Source organism: Vigna unguiculata, chromosome 5 (assembly GCF_004118075.2).
Source record: "Vigna unguiculata cultivar IT97K-499-35 chromosome 5, ASM411807v1, whole genome shotgun sequence".
Classification (NCBI taxonomy): domain Eukaryota; kingdom Viridiplantae; phylum Streptophyta; class Magnoliopsida; order Fabales; family Fabaceae; genus Vigna; species Vigna unguiculata.
In genome coordinates this window covers 17,453,582-17,468,606 of record NC_040283.1, presented here as the reverse complement: position 1 = coordinate 17,468,606, position 15,025 = coordinate 17,453,582, and the positions used below count along the sequence as shown (strand labels likewise).

Genomic DNA, 15,025 nt, shown 5'->3' with positions numbered 1-15,025 from the left:
GATTGGTGGAGGCCCACATGTATTTTCTCTCACCTTGTATGTTTGAATGAAGACCACATACATTGATTTTCTCACACCTTGGTTTCTTTCTTGTCATTTTTACGTTGCAGCACTTCTTTCTACCAATCTACTATATATCTAAGAAATTCTTAATATAGGTAAATTACTGAATTGGACATCTTAACTTACTGACACGTGTCTCAGATAGAGGGTATTTTCGTCTTCTGGGTTTTTTTTCCCGTTGAAAGCATTAATTGTTGATTGATGGTTGCTGACAGACGGAAGCTTCTTCTTCAAGGCATTGCATTTGGCAGAGGCATTTCAATTTTTCTTCTTCCGTTAGCTTTGTTCAAAAACATATTGCGTTTCTTTTTTCTTCTTCTTCGACACTTCATTGCATCTTCTTTCTTCTTCTTCATAGCAACGTAAGTTTAATTTTTTTTTGGTTGTTTATTTTTGTTGGTTGATGGTTGTTTCTTCTTCTTCTTCTTTTTCTTCTTCTTTCTTCTTCTTATACTGTTTATTTTTTATTTTTTTGTGATTATTGTTGTTGAAGGTTTGCAGAAGCTGTTTTCTTCTTCATACCAATGTAAGTTTTAATTTTTATTTTGGCTGTTTATTTTTGTTGGTTGATGGTTGTTTCTTCTTCTTCTTCTTCTTATGCTTTCTTCTGCTTTCTTCTTCTTCTGTTGTTTATTTTTTATTTTTTTTTATTTTTTGTTGTTGAAGGTTTGCAGAAGCTGTTTACTTCTTCATACCAACATAAGCCTCCTTCTTCCTTTTTTTTTTATTTTTTTGTTCTTACGTTAGCTTTGTTCGAACAGATATTTGCTTTCTTTTTTCTTCTTCTTTGAGTTCATTGCATGTTCTTTGTTCTTCTTTATCTTTCTTCTTCTTCGTACCAACATTTGTTTAAGTTTAAAAAATTTTTGTTCGTGTTTTTTATTTTTTTGTGATTTTTGTTTTTGAAGGTTTGCAGAAGCCGTTTTCGTTATAGTTATTTTTTTATCATTTTTTTATAATTTTTTGTTGTTGTTGTTGCTCTTCTTTTTTTTTGTTCTTCTTCTTACTCGGTGCACAACTTTTATTTTCTTATAAAGCTCGAAGATATAATTTTTGTTGTGTTTATGTTGTGGTAGAAAAGGTTGATAATTTTTAGGTATAATTAGTCGCAATGTACCCAGTTTCGTCCCAATGTGTCTAAATGGTACCCGCTTTTTACTTTGCATCTACTTAGTACTCAAATTAGTTAATTTGCATCAATATGGTCCCTTTTCGTTAACTCCATTAAATAAGATAACGTTTGACCTGTTAAGTGAGAAAAAATGTTATGACGTGGCACGAGAGTAGTGTGTGATGTGGAACAGTGCAGCGTAAGAGGAAATTGAAAAGAAAAAAAAGGCACGAATTGGGAACAAAATAGAATAGGGGTTTTCTGGAGTTAGGGTTTACGAAATTTGGGCCATTTCATGCATTGTGGACAAAATTGAAGGTGTAATTGACATCAAATTGGCAGCTATTTGGGATTGCAGGTGCACAAACCATTTGATTTTGTCGTTGATTGCATTATTTGTTGTTGGGATGGTGGGGTTTAAGGTTAGTGGTTGAATGTTGTGCGTGGTTTAATTTAATGGTGTTTTGGGTATTCTGAAGGAGATGAGTTATGCCAATGTGAAGGAGATGTGGTATTCCACCCACGACCCAGATATAGAACCAGAGAAGAAACGTTGTGGTTATGTGACCCACACGAACAAGACGACCACGAATGACTAAAATCATGCGACATTTCCCACTTCACTCGCCACCTTACCCCTGCAACAAATCAGCTTTCCGACGAAAAAATGAAGAAGAAGATGAAGATAGGAATGGGAAATTAGGGTTTTTGAATGGGGACAATCAATTCAAATAGGGCATGACATATTATCCACAAATTGCCACTATACAATTATTTTCATTGACACGTATCCGTTCTGCAATGCCACATCACTGATCTGTCACTACTACAGTTTTGACTTTTTAACTCGCTCTTTATGCCTCGGTTGTACAGCAAACGAGGCGTATAAACACGCGGTGGCAATTTTGAAATTTTTCAACCTTTAATGCCTCAGTTATTTCAATACCCGAGGCAAAAACTTACATTATGCCTCGGTTCACTCAAACTCGAGGCCTAATGTCTGTCAATATTTTTAATTCTCCCGTCATTTTTAATTTTTCAATTAAACGAAAAGGGTTTTGTCTCGGTTGTTTAAGACCCGAGGCATAAACTTCACACTGCTTTGATTTTATTTGCACTGCAGGAAGGTGGAAAGTTTAGGTTAAATAAACCAAAATCAACCACAATCCTCGTCTTCCTCTCTGCACCGCATTCTTCCTCATTTTCTCTAACACTTCAAACTTTCTTTCTCTCCATCTCCAAAATCAAACCCAATCATTTCCAAAGTTTCAAACTTTCTTTCTCTCCAACATCTCAAATTCAACATCCAATCTCAAAGGTAAGATCTTTCAATGAGGGACGTTGCGGTAGCGTCGCTGGCCATCTGACGCGCCACCACCATTGCGCACACTGACGTCGTGGAGACATGGCAGAAGCAGAGGGACTTTGGTTCGCCGGTGCTGCTCGTCGCTGCACCACAGACGACAAACGCATGCCACCACACGTAGTGAGGGACTCTGGTTCGCTGGTGCTGCTCGTCGCCTTTGGTTCGCCTTCATTGTCGTCTTCGTTCAAAGTTCCGACGCCATCATCCTTCGTTCGAAGGATAGCGTTTTTGTCGAACAGGCATGAGGCGCAGAACAGTGAGGTGTTTGGGATTTATTTGGTGAGACCAGATGGGAGTGGGTTGCAGAGGGTGGAAGTGGCTAAAGGGGTGGAGGGTAAGAGGGAGAGGTTGAATCACGTGTGCTTCAATGGGGACGGAGAGTGGCTGTTGTTCACGGCGAACTTGGGTGGCGTGACCGCGGAGCCGATTGGGTTGCCGAACCAGTTTCAGCCGTATGGGGATCTTCCCGACAATGGTGGTCGGGAAGATGAAGATGAGATAATGATGAAAAAAGGGTTCTAAAATGGCCACTGTTTTTGTGCTTTGGGTGCGTGAGTGTTTATGTGTAATAGACATTGAATCTGATAATGGAACTCAGGCAGAAAGGCTGGGTTGTTTTAATTTTTTTTTAATGTCTATATTAGGCCTCGGTTATTCTAGAACCGAGGCAGTAATGATTGAATATGCCTCAGGTGTAAATCGAGGCAGAAAGGTAACATTTTTTACCTCGACAATATATACCTCGGGTCTTAAACTGGGGCCAAAAGACTAAAATAATCGCGGCAGAAACTCTTTCCTGCACTAGTGTGTTAACGGCGTTTCTGAAAACTTAACGGGATGGACCACATTGATGCAAATTAACTAATTTGGGTACTAAGTAGATGCAAAGTTAAAAGCGGGTATCATTTAGACACATTGGGACGAAACTGGGTACGTTGCGACTAATTATACCTAATTTTTATTTAGAAATTGTTGAATATAATTTGTTCATGTGTTTTGTTATTTTGAAGTTGTATAGTTTTTTTTCCTGTAAAGCAGTTGACCTATTTTATTTTTATGTATTAGATGGCAAGGAAATTTGATATGATCAAGGATATTGATGGAAAAAGGGAGACTTTGAAACTTGCTGTCCGAATTGTGGATCTGTGGTTTGTTGAGTCATGGGATTCCAAACGAAATATGGAGATGATTCTGACAGATCAAAAGGTAATGTATGATTGTATTGTCATTGTATCATTGTATTGTCTATGTGTATATATTTGATGTTTATGCATGATTATGCTGGTCAGGGTGATGTTATCCCTGCTATGATTAAGAAGGAAGACATTGCTACGTGGGAAGACAAGCTAAAGGAGGGAAAAAGTTATATAATGCATAACTTCAAAATTCATAACAACAGAGCTCAATATAGAGTTTGTGACCACCCTTTTAAGCTATTGTTTATTGGAGAAACGTCTGTATGACGACAACCAATTGCCAGTATTCCTGCAAAAGTTTGGAAGTTCAAGAGTATAAAGGATATCATTGATGGAAACTATTCTGCAGATTGGTTGGTAAGTTTTTTGTCCTTGATTCATATCTGTTTGCTATTTTTTTGTTGTGTTTACTTACTGTTTTGTTTTTCCATTTTAGATGTCATTGGTGTGGTGGATAATGTGGAGGAGAAACCAAGTTCCAAAAATGTTGTCTTTGACCTAAAGGACTTGAGGTACAATTGATTGTAATGTTATTATTTGTCATAGATTAAGTTTATTATTTCATTTTAATGTTGTTTTGAATTTGTTTTTTTTTTCTATATTGTAGTGGTGCGTCAATTTGTTGCACTCTTTGGGATTCATATTGTATGCGGTTGGTTAGTTATTGGAGGGAAAGTCGTGAAACACCTTATCCGGCTATTATTCTTACTCAGGCAAAGATAAAGGCTACCTCAGGTTTCATTGTATTTCGAAATGTTTGTTACATTTATTAGTCTACATTATTGGAAATTTATTTCAATTATTTTGTATATAGGTCCATGGCCGGTGTCATTGTCTAATTGTTGGAATGGATCGAAGTTGATTTTGGGAGATGATATATCTGAACTGACTGAATTTAGGAAGGAATTTTCAAAGTAATAGTTTTGTATTACGACTATGTTATTCTATAACTCTTTGTATTTGATAAGTACTAACTAATGTTTATTGTGTAGAACTACTGCTTATGAAATTTTCGAGGAGGGAAGCCAATATAGTGGATCTTCCCAGATTAGTCATGTTGATAGGTTTATGTATAAAACTATTGTTAAGAGTGTTTCAGAGATCCTGACTATGATAGAGGTACTTTTGATTTTGTATACTTTTATAATTGATTTTTGTTATTATTAATCTTTCTTTTATTGTTCTAGGAGATTTCATGTGTTACTGTTGCACATACACTTAAATTTAACTTAGGAAATGATGGATGGAGTTACTTGGTTTGTAACTTATGCGCAAAAAGAACATATGAAGTTGGTTCTTTTAAGTGTTTGAATTGTGATGGTTATAATGAGTATCCAAAATGAGGTTAGTAATAGCTGTGTAGTAAAATTATTTTGCTAATTACTAATTAATGCTTAGTAGATTACGTATGTTATAATCTTATTTATGATTCAATATATGTTTTCAGGTACAAACTTGAAATTCAAGTGACCGATGGAAAAAAGGTTGCTAACTTCATGCTTTGGGACCAAGACTACATCAATTTAATTGGTCTTTCTGCTGGTGATTTGCGAAAGAAAATGATCAAGGTTGTACATCTTTACTTTTCCATTAGTAATATAATAGTGGCATAATAATACTCATTTCATTTCATCTTTGTTTTTCAAAATATATTAGGATGGTGAGGAGGATCCTAAGTGTTTTCCGGAGGATCTAGACGTTCTTTTGGGTTGTACTTTGGCTTTCAAGGTCAAGCCACAAGGAAATAACCGACCTGCTTCAGTAATGAGAGTTTCAACTGATCGTGAAATTATAGGTTACATTAGTAGTATTCTTGGACAAATTCAGGTTGTAATTTTAATTGTTGTGTATTGATTATGTCATGTATTTTGAGATGGAACTAAACAAATCAAATTTTGCAGGTAATGGAGATTGTTGAAGCTAAGGAAAATTGTTCTGATGAATTAGAGCTTCATAAGGACAAGTCCATAGTGAGTACTTATTAAATTGGTTGCTTTTATTAATACCCGTTTTGATGTATTGTATGTTTTAATGTATATTGAGTAATGCAAGCAATTGAGGTTGGGAAACGTAGGAGATGTTGACACTGCATCTCCTAGGGATATTATTATGGAAAGCAGAACAGGAAAATTACAAAGAATAAACGAGTTGCACACAAGCTACTTGGGATATCAGTATCCTCTGCTGTTTCCCTATGGTGAAGATGGATATAGGCATGATATTAGTCATTGTGATTCTTTGGCACTGAAACGTAACCGCTTAACAATTAGGGAATGGTTTTGTTTCAGAATTCAAACCCGACAATGTGAGCCAATGACCATTCTTAAATCAAGAAGATTATTCCAACAATTTGTTGTAGATGGATATACAATGATTGAGTCTGAAAGGCTATCATTCATCAAAAACAATCAGTCCAAGCTCAGGGGGTTGACAAATACAGTAATCTCTGTCAACCAAGCAATGATAGCTACACAGAAGCTTCACAAAAAAGAAAACGTTTTGTGCTTCCATCTAGCTTTGTTGGTGGTAGGAGATTTATGGATCAATTATATTTTGATGGGATGGCAATATGTGGTCATGTAGGATTCCTAGATCTTTTTGTAACTTTTACGTGCAATCCAAAATGGCCAGAGATATGTACATCTTGCAACTTTTGGTCTTATATATAATAAGTTATTTACATCTTGTTGCTTTGATATGTACATACTTTAACCACAAATCATGCTTTTTTTATTTTTCTTTATCCTATGAAACTTCGACACGAATTTGGCACTTGCTTCCTCACTTCGGACACACTACAAACACACAACGGATGCGTGCACGATGCAGTGTCTAAAACATTTCTTCAGGCCAGACACAACCTAGTTCATGGACACACCGAAGGAAGAGCAAGAACTAAAACAAACATTCACCCTTGCACAATATTGGTTCAACTTTAAGTTCCTAGTTCGTGTATCCTAGTTCAAGTCTCTTACTTCAGCTCTCGCTCACTCGTTTCAGCCTAGGTCAGAAACTTGGGACCATTTGACTAGGTCAAATGCTTGAGTTTAGAAAAAGTAAACCGTTGTTTAAGGGATACATCTCTAATTACCAGAAAATAAAGTAAGGGTTAAAGTACAAATTTCATAAAGAAAAAAACTATTTAAACAAAATAAAATTATAGTCCACTTCTTATTTTTATGTTATTTTTCAGTTTCCTAAAGAAAAGCATAATTTTATATCTAAACAAAATTATTATTTTAAAACAAAATTTTAACAGTTTTCACAAAACACTTATTTTTATACCAAAAACCATAAATTTATCTAATTATAGAAAATAGAAACTAAACAATACTTAAAAGATAATTTTATTTATTAAAAACATGTACAAATGAAGACTAATTATCAACTCAAAACCTGAGTTCCATTTTGACAATGGACAAATACTACTCCAACTAGGTTATCTAACACACACTTGCTCTTTAATCTCATTCACTTATATGGAGCTCTGAGTTCGCGTGGCTTATGTACCCCCTAATCAAGCATAACATGACAAATATCCTAAAAGAATATTTCTACAATATATTGTTATTATTATTCTCATAATAAATACAACCATAATTGTGATTGCATGATATTATATATTATATTCCCACGAATATAACTGTCAGCATATCATGGCACAAATGCCACAATTATGACGATTAACATGAGTATTTGGAAATAAAAAAATATGATGACTATGCCAATCAACATTATTAGAATATCAATCTCTATTTAAATTTCAAGATCCACCAATGTTTATAAAAGAAGAACATTCTCACAGGAAATATTAGACTATTCCCTCGTCTATTCATATATTATAAACACACATATGTTCTAATTGACTTAAGCGTTGGAGAATCTTCTATGAATGGATCTCCCCTTTACCTGTTCGTGAATGACAGTTCTATCCTTTCACGTTACCTTAGAAGGTTCAAGCTCTTTTTGGTAAGAACAAGTAATATAATTTTGATATTGACTAGAATAAAATATTCAACCATAAAAAAATTTAAAATTGAAACAAAAATTGTCAAATAGCTATACCGTTTAAGCTTTCTTAAGTTATGATACCAACACGTAGATAAAATTAAATTATGAGTGACTAGGTAAATCATGATAAACATGCTTCATTAGAACATAAAACTAATATTATTTGTTACAGTAGAAAGAAAATTGTCAGACTCAATTGATTTGATCTATCTAATTTAAATGTTCTTGTCGATCCAATTAAGGACAATCTAGTCTTATAACTTAGTAGGAAAGTTTCTAAATAAATTGTAAATAAATTGTGTTTAGATGGGCAATTTAAGAGAGTGATTCATTTATTTGAAGAATTTGAAATCCTTTCAAGGAAAATGACATGTTTGGATGAAGAAATTAAAAAAAATTAAAATTGAGAATTTTTAAGAAGGTATTTCAAATATTTAAAATAGTAGAATTTGAAATTCACTCAAAAAAGAAGGAAATTGAAATTTCTCAAGTTATGGAATTGCTCATTAGTTAGGAAAAAAAAAGTTCACAAGTCCAAAAATTTGAGTCGGGTTAGACAGAAAGTCGAAACGAGTTGGCTCGAAGGTTGAGCAAAGCCGAGCCAAAGGACAAGCCGGGCCAACCCAGGTTAGGCCGAAGGTTGAGCTGGTCGACCTAACCTGAACTAAAGGTCGAGCAAAATCGAGCTGGGCCGAAGGTCAAGCTGGGCTGATCCAAATTGAAAGTCTAGTGGGGTCGACGCAAGTTGAAGGTCGAGCTAGGTCGAGTCGGGCCAAAGATCAAGCCAAAGTGGGTCAAGTCAAAAGTTGAGTCGGGCCAGCATGGGTTGGGCCAAAGGTTGAGTTGGTTCGAAGGTCGAACTGGACCAGCCCGAGACAGGCCAAAGGTTGAGTTGGGTTGGGCTGAAGGTTGACTTGAACCAAAAGTTAAGACTAGTCGTACCGAATTGAAGGTTGAGCTAAGTTAAGTTAGACTTAGGGGTAGAGTTGAGTTCGTCGTACAATATAAATCAAATTGTTTTATCCAAACAAGAAAATTGAAATGTAAACTATTTCAATTACTTCATCCAAACTAATTGTTTAATAGATGAAGAGAATTCAATTGTAAGTAATTCAATTACTAAGTATTTCAATTTCTTGAAATTGTTGAAATCTCTCATCCAAACACAATGTGAGAATTATTTGAACCACCAAAATATAGCGTTCATGGACTTGTTACGATGGAGTTACATCCTCTTATTTTTGAAAACTATGATCAACTAAAATAATTGCAATAAGTTATCTCTTTATTGGTTTTAAAGGTGAAAAAAAAGAAAATAATCAATTAAATCTAATGACCATTTGCCAACTTTATTATGCATAATATACTTTTATAACATGAGCATCAATATATTGTCATGAGAAAGTCTTGTTACGTCATAAGGATTAATATAATATTTTAACTTAGTACACTACAATATTTTATTTTGATAACAAACATTTGTCTAACCACATCTTCTGCTATTCGGTTGTTACTTATAGTTAGTAAAAAATTGTAGAAGTTTTTCAATAACAAACTTTTGTTTAACCACATCTTCAACAATGCTTTTGAAAATAAAGAATCCAAAATTCCTTTAGCTTTCTAGTCAAAGCAATACACATTCAAAATTGATTAAATAATATGCTAAGCAAAATGTGACAACATATCTTTTTCACATGATTCCAATCTTTGATGTGTTTATGTACTAAAGTTAGGTTTGAAAGTTATAAGAGCAAAAATAACTCTATACATGTATAATAGAGTAGACTCACATTTCTACTAGTGTTAGAAGTTTTAACCAATCAAAACTTCAACCTTTGAAATGTTTAAGAAAAGTTTTGCAAAGATGGTAGTGTTACAACAACAGTGTTTGGCTTGTCTAGTGTAAAGTTGTTAATGTCCTTAAGTCCTTAAAAATGTAGTAAAATATGACTTAATATGAAAAAAAAATAGTTTCTTTTTAAATAGATAAGAACCAACCTTAATAATTTAGTAACTTATTCATTTTGTATTGTTCAAGCTTTCCAAGGTACAATAAAAATTTATTAAGTGATACTGAAGTCAAAGAACTAACAAACACTCAAGAGAGAAATAACCTAAAATAAAAGAGAATAGAACGAATTAAAATGTTATTTAGGAAAAAAAATACTTCTATTTATAGTCCTTAAGAATGTAGTAAAATATGACTTAATATGAAAAAAAATAGTTTCCTTTTAAATAGATAAGAACTAACCTTAATAATTCAGTAACTTATTCATTTTGTATTGTTCAAGCTTCCCAAGGTACAATAAAAATTTATTAAGTGACACTGAAGTCAAAGAACTAAGAAACACTCAAGAGAAAAATAACTTAAAATAAAAGAGAATAAAACAAATTAAAATGTTATTTAGGAAAAAAAAATACTTCTATTTATAGAGTGAAGTTTTAACCTACAAAATAAAGGAGGAATGTCATGAAAAAGGAAGACAATGTTGAAGTAAGGTGGAGACCAAGGATCCACAAGGCTAAGAAGTAGAGAAATCCATATAAACTTCCGTTTATATTTAACGAAAGACAAAAGAATAAAAATAAAAATTTAAACCAATAGTAAAAAGAACCTAAATCTTCCTATTGCACACTCAGGAGAAAATTAACATGATTTAAAGTGAACCATGCATATAAAACCTTTCGTACACATAAAACCCACCTCCTTTATTAAAAACCACTTTAGAAGTATTTTTTTATCCACTTTAAAAAAGTATATGAAGAGCCATTATATATAAATCTTTAAATCTTTAAGAATGTGTAATTTAAACCATGTAGAACCTCTTTAGCTTTTGTAATACCCAAAACAATCCACTATTCCCAATCAGGGGCGGAGCTTCTATGAAGCTGGGAGGGGCCTTGACCTCCCAGATATTTTTGAAAATTTTTAAATTAAATATATGTTTTTGAAATTTTTAAGAATTTTGAAAATTTTTAAAATTATAGATAGTGTATTTTAAAAAATAAAGAAAATTAAATTATATTTTTTTATTTCTTTTATAATATAAAATATTTAATACTAATAAATAATAAAACATAAAATTAAATATAACAAAGAATACAAATATTTATGTTTAATTATTTTTTTATCTATATTTTTATCTAAAAATATCAAATTGTGACTAAACAATTGAGATTAAATTGAGACTAAAGTAAGAGAAGATCTTGATATTTTTGGAAATAGTAATAATTAAACAAAATATTTAATAAGATATTTTTTATTTTCTATCTCATTGTCTTTTTAGTTTTTCACTCTTGTATTTTTTTGTTTTTGAAGAAAAAAATAAAGTTATATATATATATATATATATATATATATTCATTATTTTTACTTTTATTTCTTATTTGTTTCTTTCTCGAATAACAAGATGTAACTCTCTTGTCGTATTTATAATGAAATATTAATTTAATTGTTATTAAAATTATTTTTTTATCTCATAAGTATTTTGTATATTCATTTTTTATTATTATAAAAGTAAAAAATAATGTATTATGTGACTTGACTACCATATATTTCTCTTTTAATAATTATGTCTCTTAATTTTTTATTAGATTATAAGAAATTATTTTTTAATATATTTAAAAAAAGTATATTGATGAAGAATAAAATAATAAATGTTTTTTTTAAAAGTGATACAAGAAAAACTACGTGAAGATGAAAGACAACATAGATTCTACTTCTTCACATGTTCTGACAGATTATACTAATGATTAAATTGTTCAGTTACATAAGTTATTTTTTAAAAACATTATACTAATGATTTAATCAAAATCAAATAATCATATTACTTTGGCCTTTACTTTGGCCCCTCTAACATTCTTGACTTGATCAAGATCCGCCACTGTTCACAACATTACCTTCGTATAATCATCCATCAAGAAGAATAATTATTTATTTCACAATCTTAGTAGTAAAAGTGTTATAATTTATCCACTTCATTATCGGCATAAATTAAATACTATTCTGCCAAGTTAAATAGTAATTTAGCTCAATGTGATATTGGTTAGAATAACGTAAATAAAGTATTTTCAAGCAAGACATTTTCAAACTAATACTATGACTTCTGTCAAAATCATTTATCAACACCAAGAATATCTTCATAACTACTTAACAAAAGTATGAACATTTATTTTCAACATCACATTCATGAGAATGGAGAAAGAATGACACGAAACAAACACTCCTCTCTAGCCTATAAGTTGAACAAGAAACTAAGCCAAAATCCTTAAACAGAATCCATCCTCGATAGTTTGAGTAGGCTACCATGTGTTCCAACTTGAACAGAGGGAACCCTACCAAGCATTGAAAAATGAGGCTGAAACTCCACCATCACTTTTGTTGTGCACTGAGAATTCATCCTCGGATTGCTCTTAGCATCTGTCGCTGGTTTCTTGCGGTGGAGACGGCACCTGAATGAACCTTCATGAGTGGTTGGTGCACAATAACACACCTTAGAATGTGTTCCTGATTTCTCTTTGTTTTCTTTTATGCTCAACTTCTCTGTCTCTTCCCTTATCACCTTCAGCAACTCCTTTCCTCCTTCATTCTTCTTATTGTGACCACAAATATTGGACTTTTTCTTTGACATGTTTTCTTGTTTGCTTTCTGTCACATTCTCCTTCTCATTCGTCCTCTTTCTGAACAGCACCAACTCTTCTACTCTTGCTCTTGCCATGTTCTTCATTTTCCTGGTTATGGTCATTACAGAGTAAGTGGCAGATTTCTCAATAACATGATCATAAATTGTTACATTATCGAACAAATTTATCATAATGTGTGATCATAGATTGTTATGAGATTGGAAATTATTCACTTCGGAAGATGATACCCAAATGAGAACAAATGAGATTCTCAATAGATGATGTAAAAAGAAACACATTTTAGGAACCAGCACTGCTTCTGCAGAAAACAACCCAGATTATGCAGTTCTTGTGAAAATTTGCCAAACCCCAGATTTTATCAATGTGATTTTGAATTTAATCGACCAACCCCACCACTTAACATTTAAGAACCCTTCACAAAAAAATCAAGAAAATAATTAAAGGTGAACATTTGAGGGTTGAAACTAAATTTTCGGTTTTGATCAGTCAACACAGTCGAAGCAAGTATGAAAATTTGGTATAGTCACAGAAGTAAAAAGAAAATATCAACTTTCAAGGACTCTATTTTTCAACAAACAGAAAAGAAAAGCAACACGCATGAATTGGAAGAAGTTACAAAGAGGGATTCAAGAAGTGCAACATACCTTAGAGGGGTCGTTCTTGGAGTGAAAATTGTTAATGACAGCACTTGATTTGGACGTCGGAATGAAAAAAGTTGAACAGAATCGAAGTCGTGTGCAGCAATTTCAGATTGAAGGATATAGTTTTGTGCAGAAGAAACAGAAAAAGGTTTAGTGAGTGAAGGGTGTTGGGGGTTGAAAAAAGAAAAGATGTAGATGAGCAGAAGGAATCTTTGAAAGCTGTGGAGAGGATTACACGTACTTTCACAGAATGTATAAACTCGACACTTGGACTTCACGAAACAAATTTTGGGTTTTTTTCTCCATGATACTGCACACTTATTTATAAAGTCTAACTTTCATAAACATAAAATAATTAGATAAAGATATGGCGTATCGCGTCTCAAATTTGTTTTTTACCGTTCTCTCTCTATGTATAAAAGAGATAGATAAGAAGATGAAAGATGGTTTAACCTTTAATTTTACTCACATATATTTAATTAAAATCTATGATTACATTATTAATTCTTAAATAAATATTATTACTTTTATATGAATTGAGAATTAATTAATTAATTAATTTATTTATAGTAGAGAACAAATTTTAATAATGAAAGACACGACGTGTATGTTGATTATGTCTATTATTATATATTAAAAAACTTATTTTCTTAACAAACATTATTTGATCACATAAGTAATTGATAATTGTGGCTTTGATCAATGTGGTTTATATTTCCACCATGATAATATTATCATTTCTAGTTATTTTTAGATAATGAATAATTTATAATTCATATCAATATAGTGATTAAAATTTTAGTATAAACGAATGTCACAAGAAAAATTATGTTATATATATATATATATATATATATATATATATATATATATATATATATATATATATATACTAGTATGAAATCAGTGCGTACGTCCCTTTTTGTTTTTGTGTTCTTGTTAGTGTGAGTATTTTGTTTAAATATTATATATTATATTAGTAAAAAATTAAATAAAAGTATTGTTATTATTGGTATAATTTATGTGAATTTGTAAATATATCATTTAGATTTTAGTTAATTGCGACAATATGTTTCACTATATAATTATTCAAGACCATTGATTTGGTTCATTATATATTGATATAATTCATAGTTTACACAATACATAGTTTATAGTTATACTTAATTTATATTGAAATATTGAAATGATTACATTTGAGAATAAATTTGAAGAATGTCATTTTGAAGGTAAGGTATAGTAATTAGGTGTCTTGTGAACTTTATCACGTGCATATTGTGAACTTTTGTCCCGTGCCAAAAGTATTGTCCATACATGGATTATATCAATATTTGAATCCCAATCAATTAAATCATCAAAACGTTTATTTCAAGCAGTTCAAATTAATGGAGCGGTTCAATTATCTAGACCAGTGGTGCAATAATGATTATCAGAAGCAGTGAAAATAATAATTACAAAAAATTATACAAATGTTTATTTAGATTTCGTATTCATTATTTAGACATTATGCAAATACATTTAAAAATCTTTTCATTGGAATTTGTGCATAGTTTCTTGAGTAATGATAAATTTAGATTTTCAATGCAGTGATAAATTTAGATTTTCATTAAAAGTTGTGCAGGGTTTCATTCTCTAAATATAAATCAATAAAAATAAACAAAAAATTAAGAACCAAATAAACATGGAAAATGTAAAAAGTAAATTGTTTCTGGATAAGTATTATCTTTGGGAGTCTTTATCTTTAGGAGCCTACGCACGAGTCTATATGTTTTCTTAATTATATATTCACATATGAATTTGTTTGTGTCATATTATAAAATTATATAATAATTAATAAAAAAAATAATAGTATTATACAATTAAAATTTACTATTATGAACTTTGGTCCCATATAAAATAAAAATACTAAATTTGTTAATAAGACTATTAATACTGATAATAATTATAATAACAATACTAATAATAAGAAGAAAAAATGACCAATAAAAAATAC

The 15,025-nt window shown here is 31.4% G+C and overlaps 1 protein-coding gene across 1 annotated transcript; it reads right to left on the bottom strand.

Moving 5' to 3' along the window:
* Window positions 1-11,865: 11,865 nt before the first annotated feature.
* Window positions 11,866-13,305, bottom strand: LOC114185807. The gene is made up of 2 exons (XM_028073729.1): window positions 13,036-13,305; window positions 11,866-12,478 (listed from the first exon to the last, which is right to left on the bottom strand). The coding sequence occupies exon 2, from the start codon at window positions 12,472-12,474 to the stop codon at window positions 12,016-12,018; it is 459 nt and encodes a 152-aa protein (XP_027929530.1). The 5' UTR covers window positions 12,475-12,478; window positions 13,036-13,305; the 3' UTR covers window positions 11,866-12,015.
* Window positions 13,306-15,025: the final 1,720 nt, after the last annotated feature.

What these genes read in the sequence shown, in the direction of transcription:
- LOC114185807 (XM_028073729.1), bottom strand. Translation starts at nt 12,474, where the DNA reads ATGAAGAACATGGCAAGAGCAAGAGTAGAAGAGTTGGTGCTGTTCAGA.